The following is a 22,046-nucleotide window of genomic DNA, read 5'->3' on the forward strand; positions in this document are numbered from 1 at the left end:
TTTTAAGATCTACCATCTATTGGAAAATTCCTATCTATTAATTAATTCTGTGCCAGGTCTTGGTTTTGGCAGCTGTGATCTTCCTTGGGGCATGTGGGATCTTGGGTTGAGGCATGCACGCTCTTAGTTGGGGCATGCAGACTTTTTAGTTATGGGCTGCATGGGGAATCTAGTTCCCCATCACAGATGGAATCCAGGACCCTTGCATTGGGATGGTGGAGCTTTACCCACTGGACCACACCAGGGAAGTTCCTCTCATTTATTTAAATACTCTGTTGTGGAAGGGGTGTTTCTGCTGGTCACTAGCTAAAACCATTAATTACAAGCATTATCCTTATTTTATAATACAGAAAGTAAAGCTCAGAGATGTTGAAATTTAACCAAGAATTCCAGGAGTGTGTAACAGCACCAGCACCATCTGTGTTCTTGTTTATTTAAATACTATGCTTGTTGTTGTCCCCATGCCTCTATTTCCTTATTTGTAATGAAGCACACACTCTCTGTTCTCCAAAGATATCAGCATCCCACATCTTCCCAAAGACAGGAGCATGGAAACCTTGTCAAAGTTGCTCTACTTGGGAGAGCTGGGACCTGCTGTGTTAGGAAACGCATACAGCAGCTAAGTGACATCTCCATGTCCCCTTTTCCTCCCTTGAAGGATTCTTAGAAGGATTAGTAGAAGAATGCAGGCAAAATGCTAACACAGAGCCTGGCACAATAAAAGGGTAGTGGCCCTTCTTTAACTGGAGTAAGAAACACCCTCCACACTTATGATCTCAGGCAAGGGGATTCCTCGGAAAAATGGATAATTGAGCCACATGCTCCTTCCTTTCTCCTTCTGAGAGTCCAGGAGAACAGCCTGAACCCAAAGTTGACCTGGCACAGGAAGTAAAGAACAAAAGCTTTCATTTTGATGTGTCTCTCAACTAGGTTTTTGTGTAGCATCAGGTGGCCATTAAAGGGTAGGTGGTGCTGTAATGGGTTTGATTCATATATCCGGTAAGGCCCAGGCTGAGGACAGGAAAATAGGAGGTGCCCACTGCTCTGCAGAATAATAAGAAGAACCATTATTTCCAGGCAACCTATTGGTTAAGGTTCTCAGTTACAAACAACAGAATCTTCTCTAGTCAGTTTAATTTGAATACAAACTTATTGAAATATAAGACACATGGTTTGAAGCCACAGAAAGGAAAATCTGGAACAAAATTATGGGGGAAATGGGCTTCTTTATTGAAAACACCTATGCCACCACTGATGCAGAGAACTGGATGCCAGAAATTCCACCTTGGCCACCCACAAGGAGAGCAGTGATGGTGGGGAGGAGGATGAAGGTGAGGATGCAGTGAGGATGAGAGTTAAGACAAAAATCCTGGCTTTAAACCATAGGCTGTATAGTTACTGGGATCATCAGCAATGTGCTCCTGCATTCATTCCTTCCTTCCTCTAATATTTATGGACTGTCTCCTCTATGCCAGGAACTGTGCTATATGTGAGGGAGACAGGGAAGATTTGCCCCCATGGAGCTTAGAACCCACTGGAATGGAAAGAACTAAAGCCAGGAGACCTATGGGGGGGGTGGAGGAAAGAGGCAGGGTTCTGCTGAGGGGGGCAGTTGAGAAGGACTCAGAGGAGACCAAACTCTTTTAGAGGAAGCCACAGCCTAGCCCTGCGTGCATCCTCCTCCACTTCAGAGTTTCAGGGAATTCAAGTTCCCAGGACCTCTGAAAAAAAAAAAAAAAAAAAAAAAAAAAAAAAAAAAAAAACAGCAACTTGCAGATTGACATCCATTAAGCCCCAGACCTGTACACCATTCATCCTAACAGATGGTAGACTTTCCCAGAAAAATGCAACCACAGTCCGCCCCAGGACCAGAATGACCAACAAGAAGAAACTGAGTTTTTGAAGCTTAGGTGGGGGCTCAGGAGCACTGCACACCTGCTCTGTATGGTGGCTGATTCAGTGGTCCTATTTGAGAAAGGCGGAGCATGTGAGTAGCCTCAGATCATCAGGACGAGGCTTCTGGGGGTGACTATCTGCCAAGTGACTATCTGTTCAGGGGAGGAAACTGCAGATGACTTGCCCCAGGACACAGGGCATGTGGGTGGTAGAGTCAGGACAAGATACTATCATGTCACAACCCATTTGATAAACTACCTGATTCTGGCAGGAATTCTGAAAATACAGGTAACTTGTAATGGTTTTCTGGGTGCAGTGTCCCACTTTCATTACCCCCCTGTCCTCAAGCCTCACTGGAGCTCGGAAATCACAGGGAAGAGTTGTGTCTGGGTTTTTCCCTGACACCAAGGATTTGGTGTCTCTACCAACGCCACCCAATTCCGCAATATGCACTGGTCATCTGACAAGTCAATTTACTTCTTTTTAAAAATTTACTTATGTTTGTGTGTATGTATGTATGTATTTGGCTGTGGGGTGTCGTCACTGCAACGTCCGGAATCATTTTTGCATGCTCCGAGATCTTAATTGTGGTCTGCAGGACCTCTGTTGCCAGATGCAGGATCTTCATTGCCAGGTCCAGAATCTTCGTTGCCAGGTCTGGGATATTCATTGTGGCTTCCAAGATATTCGTACCTGGGTGCAGGATATTCGTTGTGGCCTGGGGATATTCGGTGAAGCCTCTGGGATCTTACCTACACTTTGGAGGATATTATTTGAGACCTCCTGGATATTCATTGTGGCTTTCTAGCTCATCCTTGCGTCACAGTGGGTCTTCCTTACGGTGAGTGGGATCTTTCTGGCGGGAGTGATCTTCCTTATAGGGGGTAGGATCGTGTTCATGTGGGGCGGTACCTCCTTTATGACCTGTGGGATGTTCCTGAAGCCCGTTGGCAGCCTACTTGAGATGGGCGGGAACCCGAATTTGGGGCTTCGGATCTTCCTTGAGGCATGCGAAAGTTTCGTCGCGCATGCGGGATCTTTATTGTGGCATGCAGAGTCTTCAGCTGTGGAATGAGGGATCTTTAGGTGCTGCGTGTGAACTCTTATATGCACCATGTGGGATCTGATTCCATCACCAAGGATCGAACCTGAGTGCCCTGCTTTGGAAGGGGGGAGTGTTAGCCACTGGACCACAAGGAAAATCCCTCCATTTACTTCTGATACTAAATCCATAGAGTTAGTGCAGATCCCGCAGGTTGAGGGCTCAAGACTGTCCTCACTTCGAATGCCAGTCACGTGGTCTAGTGTCACTCAGGCTTGTGACCAACTGGCTAAAAATCAAAGTGTCCAGGACCCCACCTGCATGTTCAGTAACCAATAGAAGCAGTGACCGAAATCAGGAAAACACTTTTCTTGTTGTTCCCATGTTATTGTAAAGAGTAAAACTCAGGGACAACAAAATAAAGGAGAGCGTAGGGCAAAAGGGGAGTAGAAAGGGGAGTAGAGGTGTGCGGAGCCCACAGGCCCTAGTGGAACACACCACCCTCACAGCACATCCATGTGACACCAACCCGAAAGCTCTCTGAACCCCAATATTTTGGACTTTTATTCGTGTCAATAGATAGGCATATTGATTGAATCATCAGCCACTGGTGAGTAATCTCCTTCTCAATACAGTCTCTTCTCCCCGAGGTGCTGGGTGGGGGGTGCTGAAACTTCTAACCTCTAAATGCACGTTTGGGATTTTTTGGAGACCAGCCCCATCCTGAAAGTCTCTCAGGTGACATTCCTTTACTCATCTCATTACCATTAAAAGGACAGTAGATACCAGGAGTTTCAGGAGGTCTGTTCTAGAAACCAGGACAAGGATCAAATATTGATCTTTTAATTACAGTACACTGAGGTTCAGGGACACGGCACTGACCAGGAATAGAGAGTCTCAGAGATGGAATCCCTGATGTGGTAGAGTTAGGCAGGGTATATGTTTATTTAATTTGAGTTTGAATCTTTTTTTCCTACTGATACTCACAAAATGTCCCTGGATTTCAAACTGCTGACATTCCCAGGAGAAATCCAGAGAGTGTTGGCAGCACCCACCCCAACTCCCCAGTTTCTTCCATGGACTCCCCTCATTCCCCCCACCCCCAGCCTGTAGAGGAGAGGTGAGCCAGAAATTTACCTTTGGCAGGTCTCTTGTTTTCATCCCCCGGGGTGCAGATCACCAGGGTAACCAGGAGGATGAGAAGGGTTACAGAGAGGCAGAGCTGGCTCATCTTCATGGCCTTGTTGGAGGGCTTCTGAGGAATGCTGGGGGCTGACAGGGTTTATCATATCCCAGCTTAGGGGTTGGATCAGGTGATGAGGAGGGGAGTGAAGAAGGGGAGGAGCTGGGGTCAGTCTGGTTTATTGTGCAATCTCTCCACCTAACCAGACTCTCTGCTTCTGCCTGCTGGGTCCGCATGCCCAATAACAGCATGTCTCAGGCTTGACTATGCCTGTGGGGCTCATGGAAACATGGATTGTGATTCCACAGGTGGAATGTTGTCCAATATGTAGACTCAAGGAGCATCCCAGCATCTAGAGCAGTGCATGGCAGGTGATGGACCACCCGTGAGTGGATGACAGCAAATCAAAGGACAGATACGTGAACAGCAGTGTGTTAGCTCAGGTCCTCCTTTTCAGCCTCCTGCAGATGTCATCACATCTAGACATCAATCCCCTTCACTCTCCCATGCGCCCACAAACGTCAGAAGACAGGTGTGACACAGGAGACCTTCCTGCAATTATTGCAGCAGCTTTTCAACTGGATGAACACTTGCTATTTACCTGGCACTGGTCCAGGCAGAAGTTTAGCTGAGGGAAGACAATGTCTTTGCAGGAAGAAGCAATATATGTCTATTGCCTCCATTGCTTCCACAACAACCCACGATGTGGGCAACATGGATTTCAGGTGACACCTGAAGACTTGTGGCTCTGGGAGATTGCTGGCCACAGGCGACAAATTTAGGAAAAGGGAGAGCTGGGACTCAAACTAAGGTCCACTGATCCCAAAACCACTGGTGGAGAGACCAGAGTTGGAGGGGTGGATGCTGCAGTTGAGCTTCCAAGGTCCCCTGAGGTCCACTTCAGCGGCTGACATCCACTCACCCAGGCAGCTCTCCTGTGGGTGAAACCAGGTGAGGGGCACTGGATGGTCATGCCGTGCAGATGTGTTCAGCTCCCTGCTTCCCCTCTGCCCTTGTCCCTTGCTCTTTTTTCTACCCAGAAAATCATGGTTTGTGCCTCAGATGGAGATAATCTCCCTCCAGCTCACCATATCCCTGGACAAGTGCCAGGTAAAGAGCTTGCGTCCATCCAGTTGGGATGCTGCCACAATGATTGCAGGAGGGTGTCCTGTGTCACACCTCTCTTTTGAGGTTGGGGGCGGGAGGCAGTTTGAAGTGCTTTCATGCCCAGATGTGATGACATCTGCAGGAGGCTGAACAGGAGGACCTAAGCTAACATACTGCTGTTCACTTATTTGTCCTTGGGTTGCTCTCATCCACCCACTGACCATCTGTCACCTGCCATGCACTGCTCTAGGTGTTGGGATGCACCACAAGGAAGAAATAGAACAAAATTTTCACCTGTGGAATCACAATCTGTGTTTCCACAAGAGCCACAGGCATAGCCAAGTCTGAGAAGTGCTGTTACTGGGCATTTGCCCCCAGCAGGCAGAAGCAGGAAGCCTGGTTATGTGGGGAGGATAAGCATGAAAAGCACTGACCACAGTTCCTTCTCTTCCTCACTTCTCTCCTCTTTGCCTGTCCCACCCCTCAGCTGGGGAGTAAAAACTTCTGTCATCCCTCAGCTTTCCTGAGAAAGCTTCTGCAAGGCCACAAAGATGAGCTGGCTCTGCCTCTCTACAGCCCTTCTTGTCCTCCTAGGCACCCTGCTTGCCACTGCTCCAGTGGGTAAAAACAGCCATGAAGCCCAGAACAAGTCCTGAATCACCTCCCCTGCACAGGCTGGGGGACAATGAAGGGAGTCCATGGAAGGAGCTGGGGAGCAGGGCTGGGGTAGTGTGCTGCCAACTCTCTCTGGATTTCTCCTGGGAATTTGGACTGTTCTAACTCCAAGGATATTTACTGACTCTCAAAAGGAATCATTACGTTCCAGCTTTTAATAAAAGTAACCCAACGAACCCTACCAGATCAGCGACCCCCACCTCTGAGACACTCTGTCCCTGGTCACTGCCTTGTCCATGAACTTCACTGTAGTGTAATGAAGAGATCCATGTTTGATCCTTGTCCTAGTTCATGGCCCAGACCTTCTGAAAGTCTTGGAATTTACTGTCTTCGTAACCTGAGATGAGTCAAGCCTGGCACCCTAGATAGTTTCCAGATAGGACTGGAATCCGGAAGATCCCACCTGGTGATTAGAAGGTTAGAACTTTCCACCCACAGGGCCTCTGGGGAGAAGAGAGCGTACTGGAGTAGAGTTCAGTCACTAAGAACTAATGGATCAATCAACTTGCCTACCTCGAACCCTCAATGAAAACCCATAAACATTGGGTTCAGAGCGATTCAGGGGAGGTGAACACATCAATGGATCGTGTAGGGGGGTGTGTTCTGAGGGGGCATGGAGGCTCCCCACCCCCACTCCCTCTTTCCCCTGTGCATCTCCTCCACAGGGCTGTCCCAGAGTTTGATCCTTTATAATAACTGGGGAGAGTAAGTAAAGGCTTTCCTGAGTTCTGGGAGTAGTTCTAATGGTTATGGAATATGGGAGTTGCGGTCATGGAACCTCTGATTTTATAGGCAGTTGGTCACAGGTATGGGTGACCCGGGGACTTGTGATCAACACTTGAAGTGGGGGCCTTCCTCAGGGACTTAGCCTCAACCTGTGGGGTCTGGGCTACCTCTGCAGATTTAGTATCAGAAGTGAATTGACTTGTGGGATGCCCAGGTGGTGTCAGATCTATCCCTACACTAAGAAGGTTGCTTTTTAGGGACAAAAAGCATAAATATTTGATAAATATTTATGAAGGGAATGAATCTCTCATTTCATACACATGCCAAGTGCACAGTCACGGAAGTGACTGGACACAGTAAAATTCCTCTTAGTGAAATGTCTATTCAGTGGTGGGGAATGTCTATATAATTATGAGACCACCTCTAACATTCTGCATCCTAATAGGAAAATAAAATAATAGTCTGACTGGGGGATGAGGGGAAAGGCCTAGAGTTTTGATGAATACTGTACCAGCCTGGAAAAAACAGTCTTGCCCCCACATGCAAACTTACAAAAGGACTGCATTTCTTGCTCTCCCTGCAGTTGCCTCAGGAAGGGAAGAAGCTCAGCTGCCACTCAAGTTTCTGATTAATTTCATAATAGAGAAATGATTGTTATTTGGCACATACATTTTTTTTGGTGGGGGTTGATGAGGAAATGTTTGTAGATAAGACTTTTCAACTAAGATATTTTTGTGGAAAGTGCACATCATTGACCATAAAATGGGCAAACTCTTTATATTCATGATTGGTCATCCTTTCAAAGAAGTCATGTAACATGGTTGTCCTGTTCAGGTGAGGAAATTACAGAAGACTTGCCCCAGAACACAAGGCATATGCGTCGTGGGATCAGGAGAAGATACTAGCATGTCACAACCCATTTAATAAAGTACCTGATTCTGCCAGGAATTCTGAAAATGCCGATAACTGGTAAGGACCTCTGAGTGTACTGTCCCACATAAAATAGTTCCTTGACCCCAAACCTCACCCCAGCCACAAATTATAGAGAAAGTGAGTTCAGGTTTGATCCCTGAAGGCAAATATGTGCTGTCTCTACCAAAACCAACCAATTCTCCAACACGCACTGGACATCTCACAAGTCAATTCACTTCTGATGCTAAATCCATGGAGGTAGCACACACCCCACAGGTTGAGGCTAAGTCCCTGAGGGAGGCCCCCACGGCAAGGTAGAGTGGGAAAAGGGCAGGATCTGGGTAAGGTCAATCACTGAAGCAAGAGTCCTTTCAGTTACCTCTGAGGAAGAAGGAGACCTATTTAGAAGACAGACTATGGCTCTCCTCTGGCACTGGGGGAACTTCCTGTGGGTGAACTTCTAGAAGCTGACACTTTGACAATGAATGCTATTTGGTCCTTTCTTTACTAAAGTCAGCAGCACATTTAAAAAGCAGTCAGGAGCCAAGGAAACTAAAACTCTATGTGCTTCTAGAAAATTTGCTTTGGTCTTTGGTGTTCAAAGCACTTTAGAGCATAATCAACATGGTCCTCAAAAGGACTCAAACCTGGGGATTTCTTAAGGCACATACCATCATCCTCTTTGACAAAGAAAGCATCTGTGGCTCAGAGAAGTGAAGTGACAGGCCCAAGATCACACAGCAACATAGTGAATTACTGAAGCAATCACTTTTCATTGATATCAAGTCATTTTCCCATTACACTGTTATAAACCAATAATTATACATAATTATTAAATAACATATTTATAGCATTACTCCTTTTGTTATCAGACCTGACATTCATTGAAAAGTTACTCTGCCAATACTTGTACAAAGCATTTAACAAATATCATATATTTTAATTCTCATCACGACTTTATGAGATTGATAGAGAAAGAGAAAAGCAACCTCTGACTTCCAAGACCTGACCTGGCATCACAGTGGGACTTAGGGTCTCCTACTCAACACAAACATTTCAGAAACCTTCAACATCAGACAAGGCCATTCTGTGTCCATGATGGATCAAGACAAAAATAGCACATTCAGTAATGATGTTTGAACACAGACAAAATGAACTAAATTATATGAACATGATAATGACCAGGCATCCCCCAATCCTGACTGACTGCTATTTCTTTACCAAGTACAGCTCTAACCTCCATCTAGTCTTCCCTTCTTTGAGTGAAGATAAAGGTACCCATTCAGAGAACTGCCTCACTTCCTGACAGCGGCCATCCAGAGCAGAGCCAGCTTCCCGAAACGCTGTCCTCCCCAAATCACCTAATACAAGACCACATCCTGTAAGTTCTTTCTGGCCTTCTCTTAATGAGACATCATATTGCTTCCCAAGGTGATTCCTGTTTCTTACTGCAGTGAGGAATAAACTCAACTACTTCAACAGAACCAGATTCCTCTCTCTACACTCTATGACTTTAGGCAAATTACTGTATTTCTTGTTACCTCAGGTTCCTCCTTTGTAACATGAGGAAATATCACCAGTTCCTCTCCCCTCTTTTAGGGTTTTTGAGGATTAGTTGAGGTAACAAGTGTCAAGTGCTTGGGATAATGCCTGACTCATAGAAGAAGCTATGGTTTACCTGCTGTAATTACTCATTATTATTAATATTACAAAGGACTTTGACTTTGTAGGGAGAAGAAATTTATGTCTATTGTCTCCATTGCTTCCACAGCAACCTTGAGATATGCGCAGCATGGATCTCAGGTAACACTTGAAGACACTGGGGCTCTGGCAGAGTTAAGTCCTCAGGCACAAAGTTAGGAAAGGGCAGAGATGGTACCCAAACTGAGGCTGAAGGATCCCAAAACCACTGGGGGAAAGAGCCAGAGGAGGGGACCTGTGTAGATAAAGTTCCAAGCTCCCCTGAGGTCCACTCACACAGGCAGCTGCCCTGTTTGTGAAACCAGGTGAGGGGTGGTGGGAGGTCACACTGTGGAGACGTATTCAGCTCCATGCTTCTCCTCTGCCCACAATGCTTATTTCTTTTTCTCCCAGAGACTACAGTTGCTGCCCCAGGAAAACATCATCTCCCCCAGCTAAGCTTCTGCCTGGACCACTGCCAGGTAAACAGCAAGTGTCCAACCAGTTGAAAAGCTGCGGCAATGGTTGCAGGAAAGTCTCCTGTGTCATACTTGCCTTCTGAGGTCAGTGGGGGTAGCGGGGAGTGAAGTGCATTGATGCCCAGATGTACTGAAACCTGAAGGAGGCTGAAAAGTATAACCTGAGCTAACATACCGCTGTACTCTTATATGTCATTTAATTTACTCTCATCCACTCACTGACGGTCCATCACCTGCCATGCACTGCTCTAGGTGCTGGGATCTCGCTGAGTCCACATATTGGACGAATTCCACTTGTGGAATCACAATACATGTTTCCACGAAACCGATAGGCATGGTCCAGCCTGAGAAGTGCTTTTATTGGGTATTTGGCCCCAGCAGGCAGAAACAGAAATCCTGCGTAAGTGGAGAGATTATGCAGTAAACCAAACTGACCCCAGCTCCTCCCCTTCCTCACTCCCCTCCTCATTGCCTGAGCCCACTCCTTAGCTGGGATATGAAAAGCTTTGTCAGCCCCCAGCTTTCCCCAGAAGCCCTCCTGCAAGGCCACAAAGCTGAGCCGGCTCTGCCTCTCTGTAGCCCTTCAGTCCTCCTGGGTACCCTGTTGACCTGCATCCTAGGGGAAAAAGACAAGAGCCATGCCAAAGGTAAGTCACGGCTCACTTCTCCTCTACATGCCTGGGGTGGGGGAATGAGGGGTGTCCATGGAAGGAGCCATGGAGCTGGGGTGGGGTGGGTGCTGCCAACACTCTCTGGATTTTTTCTGAAAAGTTGGGCAGTTTGAACTCCAGGGACATTTCATGACTTTCAATAGGAAAAAAAATTCAAACTCAAATTAAAATAATATATACTCCCTCTAACTCTACCACATCAGGGATTCCACCTCTGAGACTATCTATTCCTGGTCAGTGCTGTGTCCCTGACCTTCACTGTACTGTAATTAAAAGATCAATATTTGATCCTTGTCCTGGTTCCCAGAACACACATCCTGAAACTCCTGGAATTTACTGTCGTTTTTATGGTAATGAGATAAGTAAAGGAATGTCACCTGAGAGATCTTCAGGATGAGGCTGGGTTCCAAAGAAAGTCAAACACAGGTTTAAAGCTTAGAGCTTTCAATGCCCCCAACCCAGCACCCCTGGGAGACAGGAGGGTATTGTGATGGAGATCAATCACCAATGGCTGATAAGTCAATCAATGTGGCTATTTATTGATACTTCAATAAAATGAATAAATATTGGTGTTCAGAGAGCTTTTGGGGTGGTGACCACATGGAGGTGCTGTGAGGATAGTGTGCTCCACTAGGCCATGTGGGCTCCATACACCTCTATTCCCCCTTTGCCCAACACACCTCCTCCATGGGGCTGTCCCTGAGTTTTATCCCTTATTATAACATGGGAACAGTAAGTACAAGGTTTTACTGATTTAGGTCATTGTTTCTATTGGTTTTTGAATATATACGTGGGGTCATGGAGCCTACGATTCTTAACCAGTTGGTCTCAAGCCTGAGTGACTCCAGACCACGTGACTGGCACTTAAAGTTAGACAGTCTTGAGCCCTCAACCTGTAGGATCTGCACTAACTCCACAGATATACTATCAGAAGGAAATTGAGGGACTTTCCTGGTGGTCCAGTGGCTAACACTTCTCCCTTCCAATGCAGGGCACCTTGCTCATGAAATCAGATCCCACAGGCTGCATATAAGAATTCCCAGGCCACACCCAAGGTGCCTCATGCTACAAGTAAAGACTCTGCATGCAAAACAAGGATCCTGCATCACAAAGAAAACAAAAGAGAACACACAGGAATGTTTTCTTCCTGCCTTTTTCCATTACAGCCTGATGTCTTCATATTTTTTATTAATGGTGGAAAACTTTTACCATATGCATAAGTGCAGAGAATAGTATTATAAAACCCAGGTGCCCAGTTCCAATAATAATTGACATATGGCGAATATTTTTACCTGTGATCTCATTTTTTTGGTACAGTTTTTCTGAAATTAATCAGACATCATACCAGTTAATCTTAAAATACTTCATGAAGGAGATATAGATTTTTAGATAATTACCATATCATGGTCACACCTAGCAACATTAATAATAATGTTGCAGAAAGCAGGGTTTCAAACGGCCTTTTCAATTTGACCATCCCCACACCCTAACATTCTCTATGGTAAACAAACTGGTGGTTTTATCTGTGACCTTGTAGACTGACCTGCGACAACCATCCTCATAACTGACCCAGGGCCCCTCCCATCAGCAGCTTCTGGGCCTACCTTCTGCCCGAAGTGTCATCACACCAGTGCCTGCAAAGACTGGATCCTTGGGTACTTCTACAATGTCAACTCTGGGCACTATGACATCTTTACATATGGCGGCTGTCACAGGAAGAGGAACAATTTCCCCACAGCAAAGGACTGCATGAAGACATGCAGTTGTCAGGCGGGCACCCAGGGTTAAGAAAGGGAGCAGGGCAGAGTGGGAGTGGAAGGGCTGGGGAAAGAGGTGGAGCTCAAGGGGCCATACACCAGTCACACCTGCACAGGGTCTTTCCTCCTCGCTGCCTCCCAGAAGTGGCTGCAGTGTCCTGTGAAACCACACACTGAGCACATCCTCCAATGGACAGATTCCCTGTCACGATAATCTGAGGCTACTCACATGCTCCACTTTTCTCAGGTGGGAACACTGAGTCAGCCACCATACAGAGCAGGTCTGCAGCTCTGGCACCCCACCTAGGCTTGGAAAACTAATTTCCTTCTTGTTGGTCATTCTGGTCCTCAGGTGCACTGTGGTTGCATATTTCTGGGAAGGTCTAGGATCTGTCAAGATTAAAGGTGTCCAAGTCTGGGGCTTCAGAGATGTCAACCAGCAAGTCCCTTTGTTTTTATTTGCAGAGAACATAGGAACCATGCTTCCCTGAAACTCGAAGTCAGTGAGAGACCCACGCATGGTTAGGCTGTGGCTGCTCCTGAAACAGTTTTGTCTCCTCTCAGTCCTTCTCAACCCTCCCCTCCTCAGCAGAGCCTTACCTCTTTCCTCCCCCACCCCCCATGGGTCTACTTGCCTTAGTTCTGTCTCATCCAGTGGGTTCTGAGCACAATAAGAGCAAGTCTTCCCTTTATCCCTTCCACATAGCACAGTTCCTGGCATAAAGGAGAGAGTCAATAAATATTAGAGGAGGGAAGGAATGCATGCAGGAGCACATTGCTCATGACCCAAGTAACTATAGAGGCTATGATTTGAAGGCAGAATTCTTTTCTTAACCCTCAACCTCACTGCATTCTCACCTTCATCCACTTCCCCAACATCACTGCTCTCCTTGTAGCCAAGGTAGAATTTCTGGCATCCAGGTCTCAGCATCAGTGGTGGCAGATGTCATGTCAATAAGAAGCCCCTTTCCCAAAAACTTTTGTTACAGATTTTCCTTTCAGTGGCTTCAAACCATCTGTCTTATATTTCAATAAATGCATATTCAAATTAAAATAACTGGAGTGGTTTCTATTGTTTGCAACTGGGAACCTTAACCAACAGGATCCCTGGAAATGCTGGTCCTTCTCACTGTTCTGCAGAGCAGGGGGCACCTCCCCTTTTCCTGTCCTCAAACTGGGCCCTACCAGGTATAGGAAGCAAACCCATTACAGCACCATCCATCTCTTAATGGCTGCCCCAAGTTACACAAAGACCTGACTTCCAGACACCTCAAAATAAAAGCTTTCATTCCTTACTCCCTTTGCCAGGTCAAATTTGGGTGCAAGCTGTTCTCCTGGATTCTCAGAAGGAGAAAGGAAGGAGCATGAGGCACAACTGTCCATTTTTCTGAGGAATCCCCTTTGCTGAGGTCATAAGTGTGGAGGGGACTTCATGCTACAGTTAAGGGCAACTACCCATTTAGCGTGACAGGCTCTGTGTTAGCATTTTGCCTGCATTCTTCTAATCAGCCTAAGAATCCTTCAAGGGGGGAAAGGGCGGCATGGAGATGTCACTTAGCTGTTGTATGAGTTTCCTAACACAGCAGGTCGCAGCTCTTCCAAGTAGAGTGACTTTCACCATGTTTTCATGCTATTGTATCTGGAAAGATGTGGCATGGAGGCAACTTTCAAGAACAGAGAGTATCTATTTCACTACACAGGAGGAAACTGATGCATGGGGACCACAACAAGCATAGTATTGAAACAAGCAAGAGCTGAGATGGTGTTGGTGCTGTTACTCACTTCCTTGTCATCTTGGGCAAATTTCTCAACATCTCAGAGCTTTACTTTCTTTAAATATAAGGATAATACTTGTACTTAATGTTTCTAGGCAGCGACCAGAGAAACACTCCTGTTCCACAACAAGGATAGTATTTAATAACAGCAAGAGGAACTTCCCTGGTGGTCCAGTGAGTAAAACCCTGCCCTCCCAATGAAGGGGTCCTGGGTTAGATCCCTGGTTGGGGAACTTGATCCCACATGCATGCCACAACTAACAGTCTACATCCCGCAGCTGACAGTCCACATGCTGCAACTACGAGTCCACATGCAGCAACGAAGACCTGGTGAGGCCTAAATAAATAAATACTTCATAAATAAATAAATAAATAGGAATATTCTGGTTGACACTATAACTTAAAATATTAAAAAGAAATCAATGAAGCAATCAATCAATAAGAACACAGATGGTGCTGGTTCTTTTACCCAGGAATCTGGTTCAGAGTCTGTGCACATGCACTATGCTGCATTGTAAGCTGTAAACTATAGTGCACATGTGAGAGCTTACTCACAATCTCTTCACTCACTCCCATCTATTCACTCACAGTGACAGCCATGTAGCACAAGACTCTCCCCCTCTCACTTATCCACACACAGAGAAGCATTCTTCCACTAACACATACACACAGACAAACACACACACAGACACACACACAGTTCTCCACTTCCAAGGTCAAGGAGAGAGATCTGGGCTAAATGCCCAAAACCCCAGGAGCAAGCCCAGCCAAATGTCAAATAGTCACAGAGGTGGACGATGAGCTGCAGAGGACAGAAGGGGTGCCTTCCTGGTACAAAGGCACCCTTTCCCTTGAGAAGGGCAGGAGCTCTCAATACTGACCTGCCCCAGGATACAAGGGCTTTGGTACCGGGTACTCACAAAACAAACCACTGCATGTGAAGCGTCTGCTTTCTGCTGAGACATGTCACATGTATGATTTCATTTAGCCTCATGTCAATCCTACAACATCTGGGATTCTCATCCCATTTTGCCAACCAGAAAGCAAAGGCTCAGAGAGGTAAAGCAACTTGCTCAGGACCCGCAACCAGCAGGTGGCACCACTAGGACTCTAGTGGAGGCCCTCTGGCCCTGCCCCTCTTCCTGCCTCAGTCTGTCCACCTGAGACCACGGAACAGCAAGGACTCCTCTTTTCTCCCCACTCATCTCTCATCTGTCCATCTTTCTCTCCCAATGTCCTCCTCTCCTGCTCTTCCTCCCTCTAGTCCAGGTTAGAGGCCCCCAGAACCAGAAGCCCCCTGATGAGGCTGCCCTGGCTCCTCTTCCCACCCCTCTGCTCCTGACAGACTGAGGTCTCCAGTTTAAAAACTTCCCAGCCCAGGCGGGGCCTGGGGAAGCCGCGGGCGGCCGGCCGCGGCCCGCGGGCTGCTGCTGCTGGTGCGGCGGCTGCACCCGCGGCGCCGAGGCCGAGACGGAGGCCGAGACGGAGACCGGGCTGCGCGCTTGGCGAACGTACCCGATCCGCGCGGCTCGGCTGTACCGGCCCTTGCGGCAGCCCGAGCGTCTCGGCTGGTCTCTGCGCTGCCCCGGCGAGGATGCGGCTGTTCCGGTGGCTGCTGAAGCAGCCGGTGCCCAAGCAGATTGAGCGCTACTCGCGCTTCTCGCCATCGCCGCTCTCCATCAAGCAGTTCCTGGACTTCGGGAGAGATAATGCATGTGAGAAAACTTCATATATGTTCCTACGAAAGGAGCTTCCTGTGCGCCTGGCTAACACAATGAGAGAAGTTAACCTTCTGCCAGATAACTTGCTTAACCGCCCTTCGGTGGGATTGGTTCAGAGTTGGTATATGCAGAGTTTTCTTGAACTTCTAGAATATGAATATAAGAGCCCTGAAGATCCACAGGTCTTGGATAACTTTCTACAAGTTCTAATTAAAGTCAGAAATAGACACAATGATGTGGTTCCTACAATGGCCCAAGGAGTGATCGAGTACAAGGAGAAGTTTGGGTTTGATCCGTTCATTAGTAGTAACATCCAGTATTTTCTGGACCGGTTTTATACCAACCACATCTCTTTCCGTATGCTCATTAACCAGCACACACTTCTGTTTGGAGGTGACACCAATCCTGCACACCCCAAACACATAGGAAGCATTGATCCCACCTGCAATGTAGCTGATGTTGTGAAAGATGCATATGAAACCGCTAAGATGCTTTGTGAACAGTATTATCTGGTAGCTCCAGAGCTGGAAGTTGAAGAATTCAATGCCAAAGCTCCAGACAAACCTATTCAGGTAGTTTTTGTGCCCTCACATCTGTTTCACATGCTATTTGAGTTGTTCAAGAACTCAATGAGAGCGACAGTTGAACTATATGAAGATAGAAAAGAAGGCTACCCAGCTGTTAAAACTCTTGTTACTCTGGGTAAAAAAGACTTATCCATTAAGATAAGTGACCTAGGTGGTGGGGTCCCACTACGAAAAATAGATCGTCTTTTTAACTACATGTATTCAACTGCCCCGAGACCTAGGCTGGAGCCTACAGGAGCTGCCCCACTGGCTGGATTTGGTTATGGCTTGCCAATTTCTCGCCTGTATGCTAGATATTTTCAAGGAGATCTAAAACTCTATTCTGTGGAAGGCGTGGGTACTGATGCTGTCATTTATTTGAAGGCTCTTTCAAGTGAATCATTTGAGAGACTTCCAGTTTTTAATAAGTCTGCGTGGCGCCATTACAAGACCACACCTGAAGCTGACAATTGCAGCATTCCCAGCAGTGAACCCAGGGATGCTTCCAAATACAAGGCGAAACAGGACAAGATCAAGACTAACAGAACTTTGTAAAGAACTGAATGCTTCGGTCCTCTCCATGAAGAAAAGATGGTCTTCTGCAAGTCACCCAGAAAGAACTCCTTTCCTCCACCAACTCTGCGTGTGGCACTATAGTTAATCCAGTGCTTGAATGTGTATTTTCTCCATATGAGCTGGACCTTTTCCACAGAAGTTTTCTGTAGCTACTTCAGATCTTCCACTAAAGTAGTAACTCGAGTCATTTTTCGTAGTATGTTGCCATGGTTTGGTTGGCACCTGACAGAAGGGGGCACAGAGCCTCATTAATGCTCATGTCTTCATACCTCTGTCCTGGTTATCATAGAGTATGTACCAGTCTCCCCAGATGTCTCAGCTCCCTCCCTGTTCCAGCCCATCTCTCCTGTTGCTCTCTGAGACCAAATACCATGTTTGTCCCAAACCACCAGCTAAGGCCTGGGGAGCCTGGAAGTTGAAGACATCAGCTGAGCGTATCTTGATAATTAGATTCCAAGGCCCTTCCTCTCTCTCAGGCATCCCTCCTCACTCTTTGATTTAGATGTTGGCCTTCTTCCATCTGACCAGATTCTAATTGTGAGGTGTGGGAACTTTCTTGTTAGATCTTCCTCTTGGATGCATAGATTTTATTTTGAAATTCTTTTGTGTACTTCCATTCTGTCGATTAAAGCATACCAAAAATTAAAAAAAAAAAAAAAAAAAACTTCCCAGCCCATGCAGGCATCTTCAGAGAAATCACAAGGTGGGAACCTCACAGAAATTGTATTCTGGATAAAGACCATTAATCCCAATAATGTGGGACCCCAGGTCATATCTCGGTTTCTAGTCCTCAGTTTTTCCCTCTGAAAAATGAAAGTCTTGGATTCCATGCTGAGGCCCCTCCTGAAATGGATGGAACACACCCGGGGTGGGCAGAAGATGTTTACCTTTTTCTGACACTGCCCTGTGAAGACCACATTTTAATCCAAGTCACAGGGGGCCAGTTTTAGGCTACATGATAGAGTTGCACATCACGTCTTAGACCTGCATAGTCTTCCTCCTTTTCTTTTCAAAATTGTGTTTATTTATCTTTTAGCCTGGCCGTGCAGTATGTGGGATCTTAGTTCCACAACCAGGGATAGAACCCTCAGCCCCTGCATTGGAAGCCCAGAGTCTCAAGCACTGGACCACCAAGGGAGTCCCTTAGTGTTCCTCCTTAAAACTCTTGTCATGAATACTGGTTGTTTTAGGATTATTTTCGGGATTAAAAGGAAAAGCATAAACCGGAGGTTGCGAATCTGACTGGAATGTAAGTACTTTTAGACCACACAGTACATTTTACAATTTTGAAACACTTGCCAAGATTTTACAGGGGGAGATTTCATATAAAAGTAAATTTCTAGCATGGTTGGGAAAATACATGATCTGGCAACACAGTCCTGCAGTTTAACAAGAGCTGTGGGGCTCCCACTTGAGTGAATATCAGAATCACTTAGCCAGTTATTTAAACAGAGATTTGTGATCTCCACCCCCAGAGTTTTGACTCAGTAGGACAGGGGTGGGTCCTGAGGATCTGCATCAAACAAGTTTTCACAGCTGTTGATGTTGCTGCTCAGGGGACAACACTTTGAAAACCATGAACTAAGCCACTTAGAGCTGCTCTTTTCTCATGAGGAGACGGTTCTCTCCAGTTTCCATAATCCCCACCATGCCTTGTTGTCCACCCCGCCCCCACCCCCACTCCAAATTCTTCCATCCACATCACTCACTTTACCTGGAAGAAATTCAACTTTGTGACCTGTTGGATGGGCTCACAGTAAGTGTTCACTAAAAGGTAGCTTCTTCTTATTTAACAATCCTTTGAGTTAAGTATTATTATTCCTTGTTGACACATGGAAAACAGAAATTCAGCTAAAGGAAAGTGACTTGTTGGAGGAAATATAGCTGAAATCAAAAGGAAGTCACTCCCCAAAACTGTTAATTACATTACCTCCGTTATTACAATGTTACAAATACACAAACACACACATCACCCAGGCAAATCTATCTGATATTAACATAGATGATGCATCAAAGATTGTGGACATGACTTTCTGAGTATAAAATCATATCTATCAAGAAAAGGAAGAAAGGCAGTAGAAAGGGAAGAAAGAAAGTTTTAAAGAGGAGGTGACATGATCAGCTGGAGATATGCCCACTTGCAGGTGACTGTAAACAAGTGAACATTGAAGAGCTGAGAAATTCCCAGCAACAAACACAGTGCCTTTCACCAAGTAATAAAGCTTTCACCTCTTGGACTGTTTGATCCATTCAAACTCCCTTCTCTCCATGGAAATTTCTCTCTCTGAGTATATAGGCTTCTTTGTTGCTTCATCACTTTGCACCTGTTTGTCCTTTTTCTGAAACACTAGCCTAATTTTGCTTGAGGAATGATTCTTCCTCCACCCACGACTGGTAGCATGGGCCACCTATTAATCAAAGTGCCCCCTACTCCAGACCAAGAGTGGCCAATCAGAAACTCTCCCTGGAAATTAATCTTGATCAATGAATCCCAAAAGACCCCAAAATAGAGGTTATTCAGAATTGGCCTGGGAAGACCTTGGTTTTTCCTTGTTTACCATACTTTCCAAGCTGGGATCTTTTAGCACTCCCTTCAGTCTCTGAGCTGAACTAAATCAGTTAGTGCTGAGAGTGCCAACAGAAGAGTCCAGGAGGATCTCTGTTAAGGTTATGATCAGGAAGGGGGAATGGATGCCCACTACATCCCCACACTGTTCTCACAAATTCCTTCTCTGCTTCCAATAGCCAGAGTCACTTCCTGTTGGTCTGATCAAAGATTTCAGTCACCATGTATGTTATCCCTCATAAGTATTTCATGAATAAATGAATGAATGAATCACTGTCTCCTCAACATCTTTGCCTACCTGTTCTACAAACACCATGGACTCAACAGTGATCAAACAGAATTCACCGTCCTTTCCAGTAAAGACTTACTTCCTCTGCCTTCCCCCAGAAGGCTGAGTATTGTCATTCATTCTACCTTTTCCTCACCCCCCTGTGAGCAGTCTCATACCAAAGTCTGTTAGTTGTACCTGCTCAGTTCTCAGTTGAAAGTTCATTTCAGAATAAGATTAAGGTTGGGACGTGACTGGCAGCACAGTGGTTAAAAATCTCACTACCAGTGCAGGGTGCACATGTTCAGTCCCTGGTCTGGGAAGATCATGTACACTCTGGAGCAACTAAGCCCTTGAGCCACAATTACTGAGCCCGCGTGATGCAACTACTGAAGCCAGCCCACCTAGAACCTATGCTCCACAACAATAGAAGCCACCACAATAAGAAGCCCAAGCAACTCAATGATGAGTAGCCCCTCGCCACAACTCAAGGAAGCCTGCACAGAGCAAAGACCCAACACATCCAAAAATACATAAATAAATAAATAAATGAATGGATAAATAAATCTTTTTTTAAACTCTTGCTTGGGGTAAAATTGCTTTACACTGTTGTGTCAGTTCCTGCTGTAGAACAAAGTGGATCAGCTGTATTTATACATAATCCCCATATACCTTCCCTCCCAAGACTGCTTCCCACTCTCCCTATCCAACCCCTCTCAGTCATCACCAGTCATCGAGTTTATCTCCCTGAGTTATGCATCAGCTTCCCACTAGCTATCTATTTTACATTTCCTAGTGTGTATATGTCAATGCTACTCTCTCTCTTCGTTCCAGCATCCCCTTCACACACCCCTCCCCACTGTGTTCTCAAGTCCGTTCTCTACATCTGCGTCTTTATTCTTGCCCTGCCACTGGGTTCACCATTACCATTTTTTTAGATTCCATATATATGCATTGGCATATGGTATTTGTTTTTCTCTTTCTGGCTTACTTCACTCTGTATGACAGAGTGAAGATCTGTCTCTAGGTCCATTCACCGCACTGCAAATAACTCAATTTCATTCCTCTTATGGCTGAGAAATATTCCATTGTATATATGTGCCACACTTTTTTTATCCATTCATGTGCTGATGGGCATTTAGGCTGCTTCCATGTCCTGGCTATTGCAAATAGTGCTTCAATGAACATTGTGGTATATGTGTCTTTTTGGATTATGGTTTTCTCACGGTAAATGCCCAGAAGTGGGAATGTTGGGTCATATGGTAGTTCTATTTTTAGTTTTTTAAGGAACCTCCATACTGTTTTCCATAGTGTCTGTACCAATTGATATTCCCATCAACAGTGCAATAGGGTTCCCTTTTCTCCACACCCTTGCCAGCATTATTGTTTCTGGATTTTTTGATAAGGCAATAACTCATTATGGCTTTTAGTTGCATTTCTCTAATGATTACTGATGTTGGGCATCTTTTTATGTATTTGTTAGCCATCTGCATGTCTTCCTTGCAGAACTGTCTATTTAGGTCTTCCACCCATTTTGGGATTGTGCTGTATGCTTTTTTGATAATGAGCAGCATGAGCTGCTTGTCGGATATGAGTATTGCTACTCCAGCTTTCTTTTAACTTCCATTTGCATGGAATAACTTTTTACATCCCCCTACTTTCAGTCTGTGTGTGTCCCTAGATCTGAAGTGTGTTTCTTGTAGACAGGATGTATAAGGGTCTTGTTTTTGTACCCATTCAGTCAGCCTGTGTCTTTTGGTTGGAGCATTTAATCCTTTTACATTTAAGGTAATTATTGACATGTATGACCCTATTACCATTTTCTTAATTGTTTTGGGTTGGTTTTGTAGGTCTTTTCCTTCTCTTGTCTTTCCTGCCTAGATAAGTTCCTTTAGCAATTGTTGTAAGGCTGGTTTGGTGCTGCTGAATTCTCTTAACTTTTGCTTGTCTGTAAAGCTTTTGATGTCTCCATTGAATCTGAATGAGATTCTTGCTGTGTAGAGTATTCTTGGCTGTAGGATTTTCTCTGTCAAGACTTTAAGTAAATCCTTCTGCTCCCTTCTGGTCTGCAGAATTTCTGCAGAAAGATCAGCTGTTATCCTTATGGGTTTTCCCTTATATGTTATTGGTTGCTTTTCTCTTGCTGCTTTTAAATTTTTTTCTTTGTGTTTAATTTTCATTAGTTTGATTAATATGGGCCTTGTTGTGTTTCTTTTGTGGTTTATTCTGTATGAGACTCTCTGTGCCTCTTGGACTTGATTGACTATTTCATTTCTCCTGTTGGACAAGTTTTCAAGTATAATCTCTTCAAACATTTTCTCAGGCCCTTTTTTTTTTTTCTTCTTCTTCTTCTGGGATGCCTAGGATTTGAATGTTGATGTGGTTAATGTTGTCCCCAAGTTCTCTGAGACTGTTTTCCATTCTTTTTTTATCCTTTTTTTTTCTC

At 45.5% G+C, this 22,046-nt stretch overlaps 1 protein-coding gene across 1 annotated transcript; it reads left to right on the plus strand.

Moving 5' to 3' along the window:
• Positions 1-15,398: 15,398 nt before the first annotated feature.
• Positions 15,399-16,882, plus strand: LOC130833109 (pyruvate dehydrogenase (acetyl-transferring) kinase isozyme 3, mitochondrial-like). Its single transcript, XM_057702377.1, has one exon. It carries the CDS (start codon positions 15,498-15,500, stop codon positions 16,743-16,745), a length of 1,248 nt encoding a protein of 415 aa, XP_057558360.1. The 5' UTR covers positions 15,399-15,497; the 3' UTR covers positions 16,746-16,882.
• The last annotated feature ends 5,164 nt before the right edge of the window (positions 16,883-22,046 follow it).

This window comes from Hippopotamus amphibius, chromosome 12 (assembly GCF_030028045.1).
Source record: "Hippopotamus amphibius kiboko isolate mHipAmp2 chromosome 12, mHipAmp2.hap2, whole genome shotgun sequence".
NCBI classification, from domain to species: Eukaryota; Metazoa; Chordata; class Mammalia; order Artiodactyla; family Hippopotamidae; genus Hippopotamus; species Hippopotamus amphibius.

Coding starts and splice junctions, on each gene's coding strand:
- LOC130833109 (XM_057702377.1), top strand. CDS start 15,498: ATGCGGCTGTTCCGGTGGCTGCTGAAGCAGCCGGTGCCCAAGCAGATT.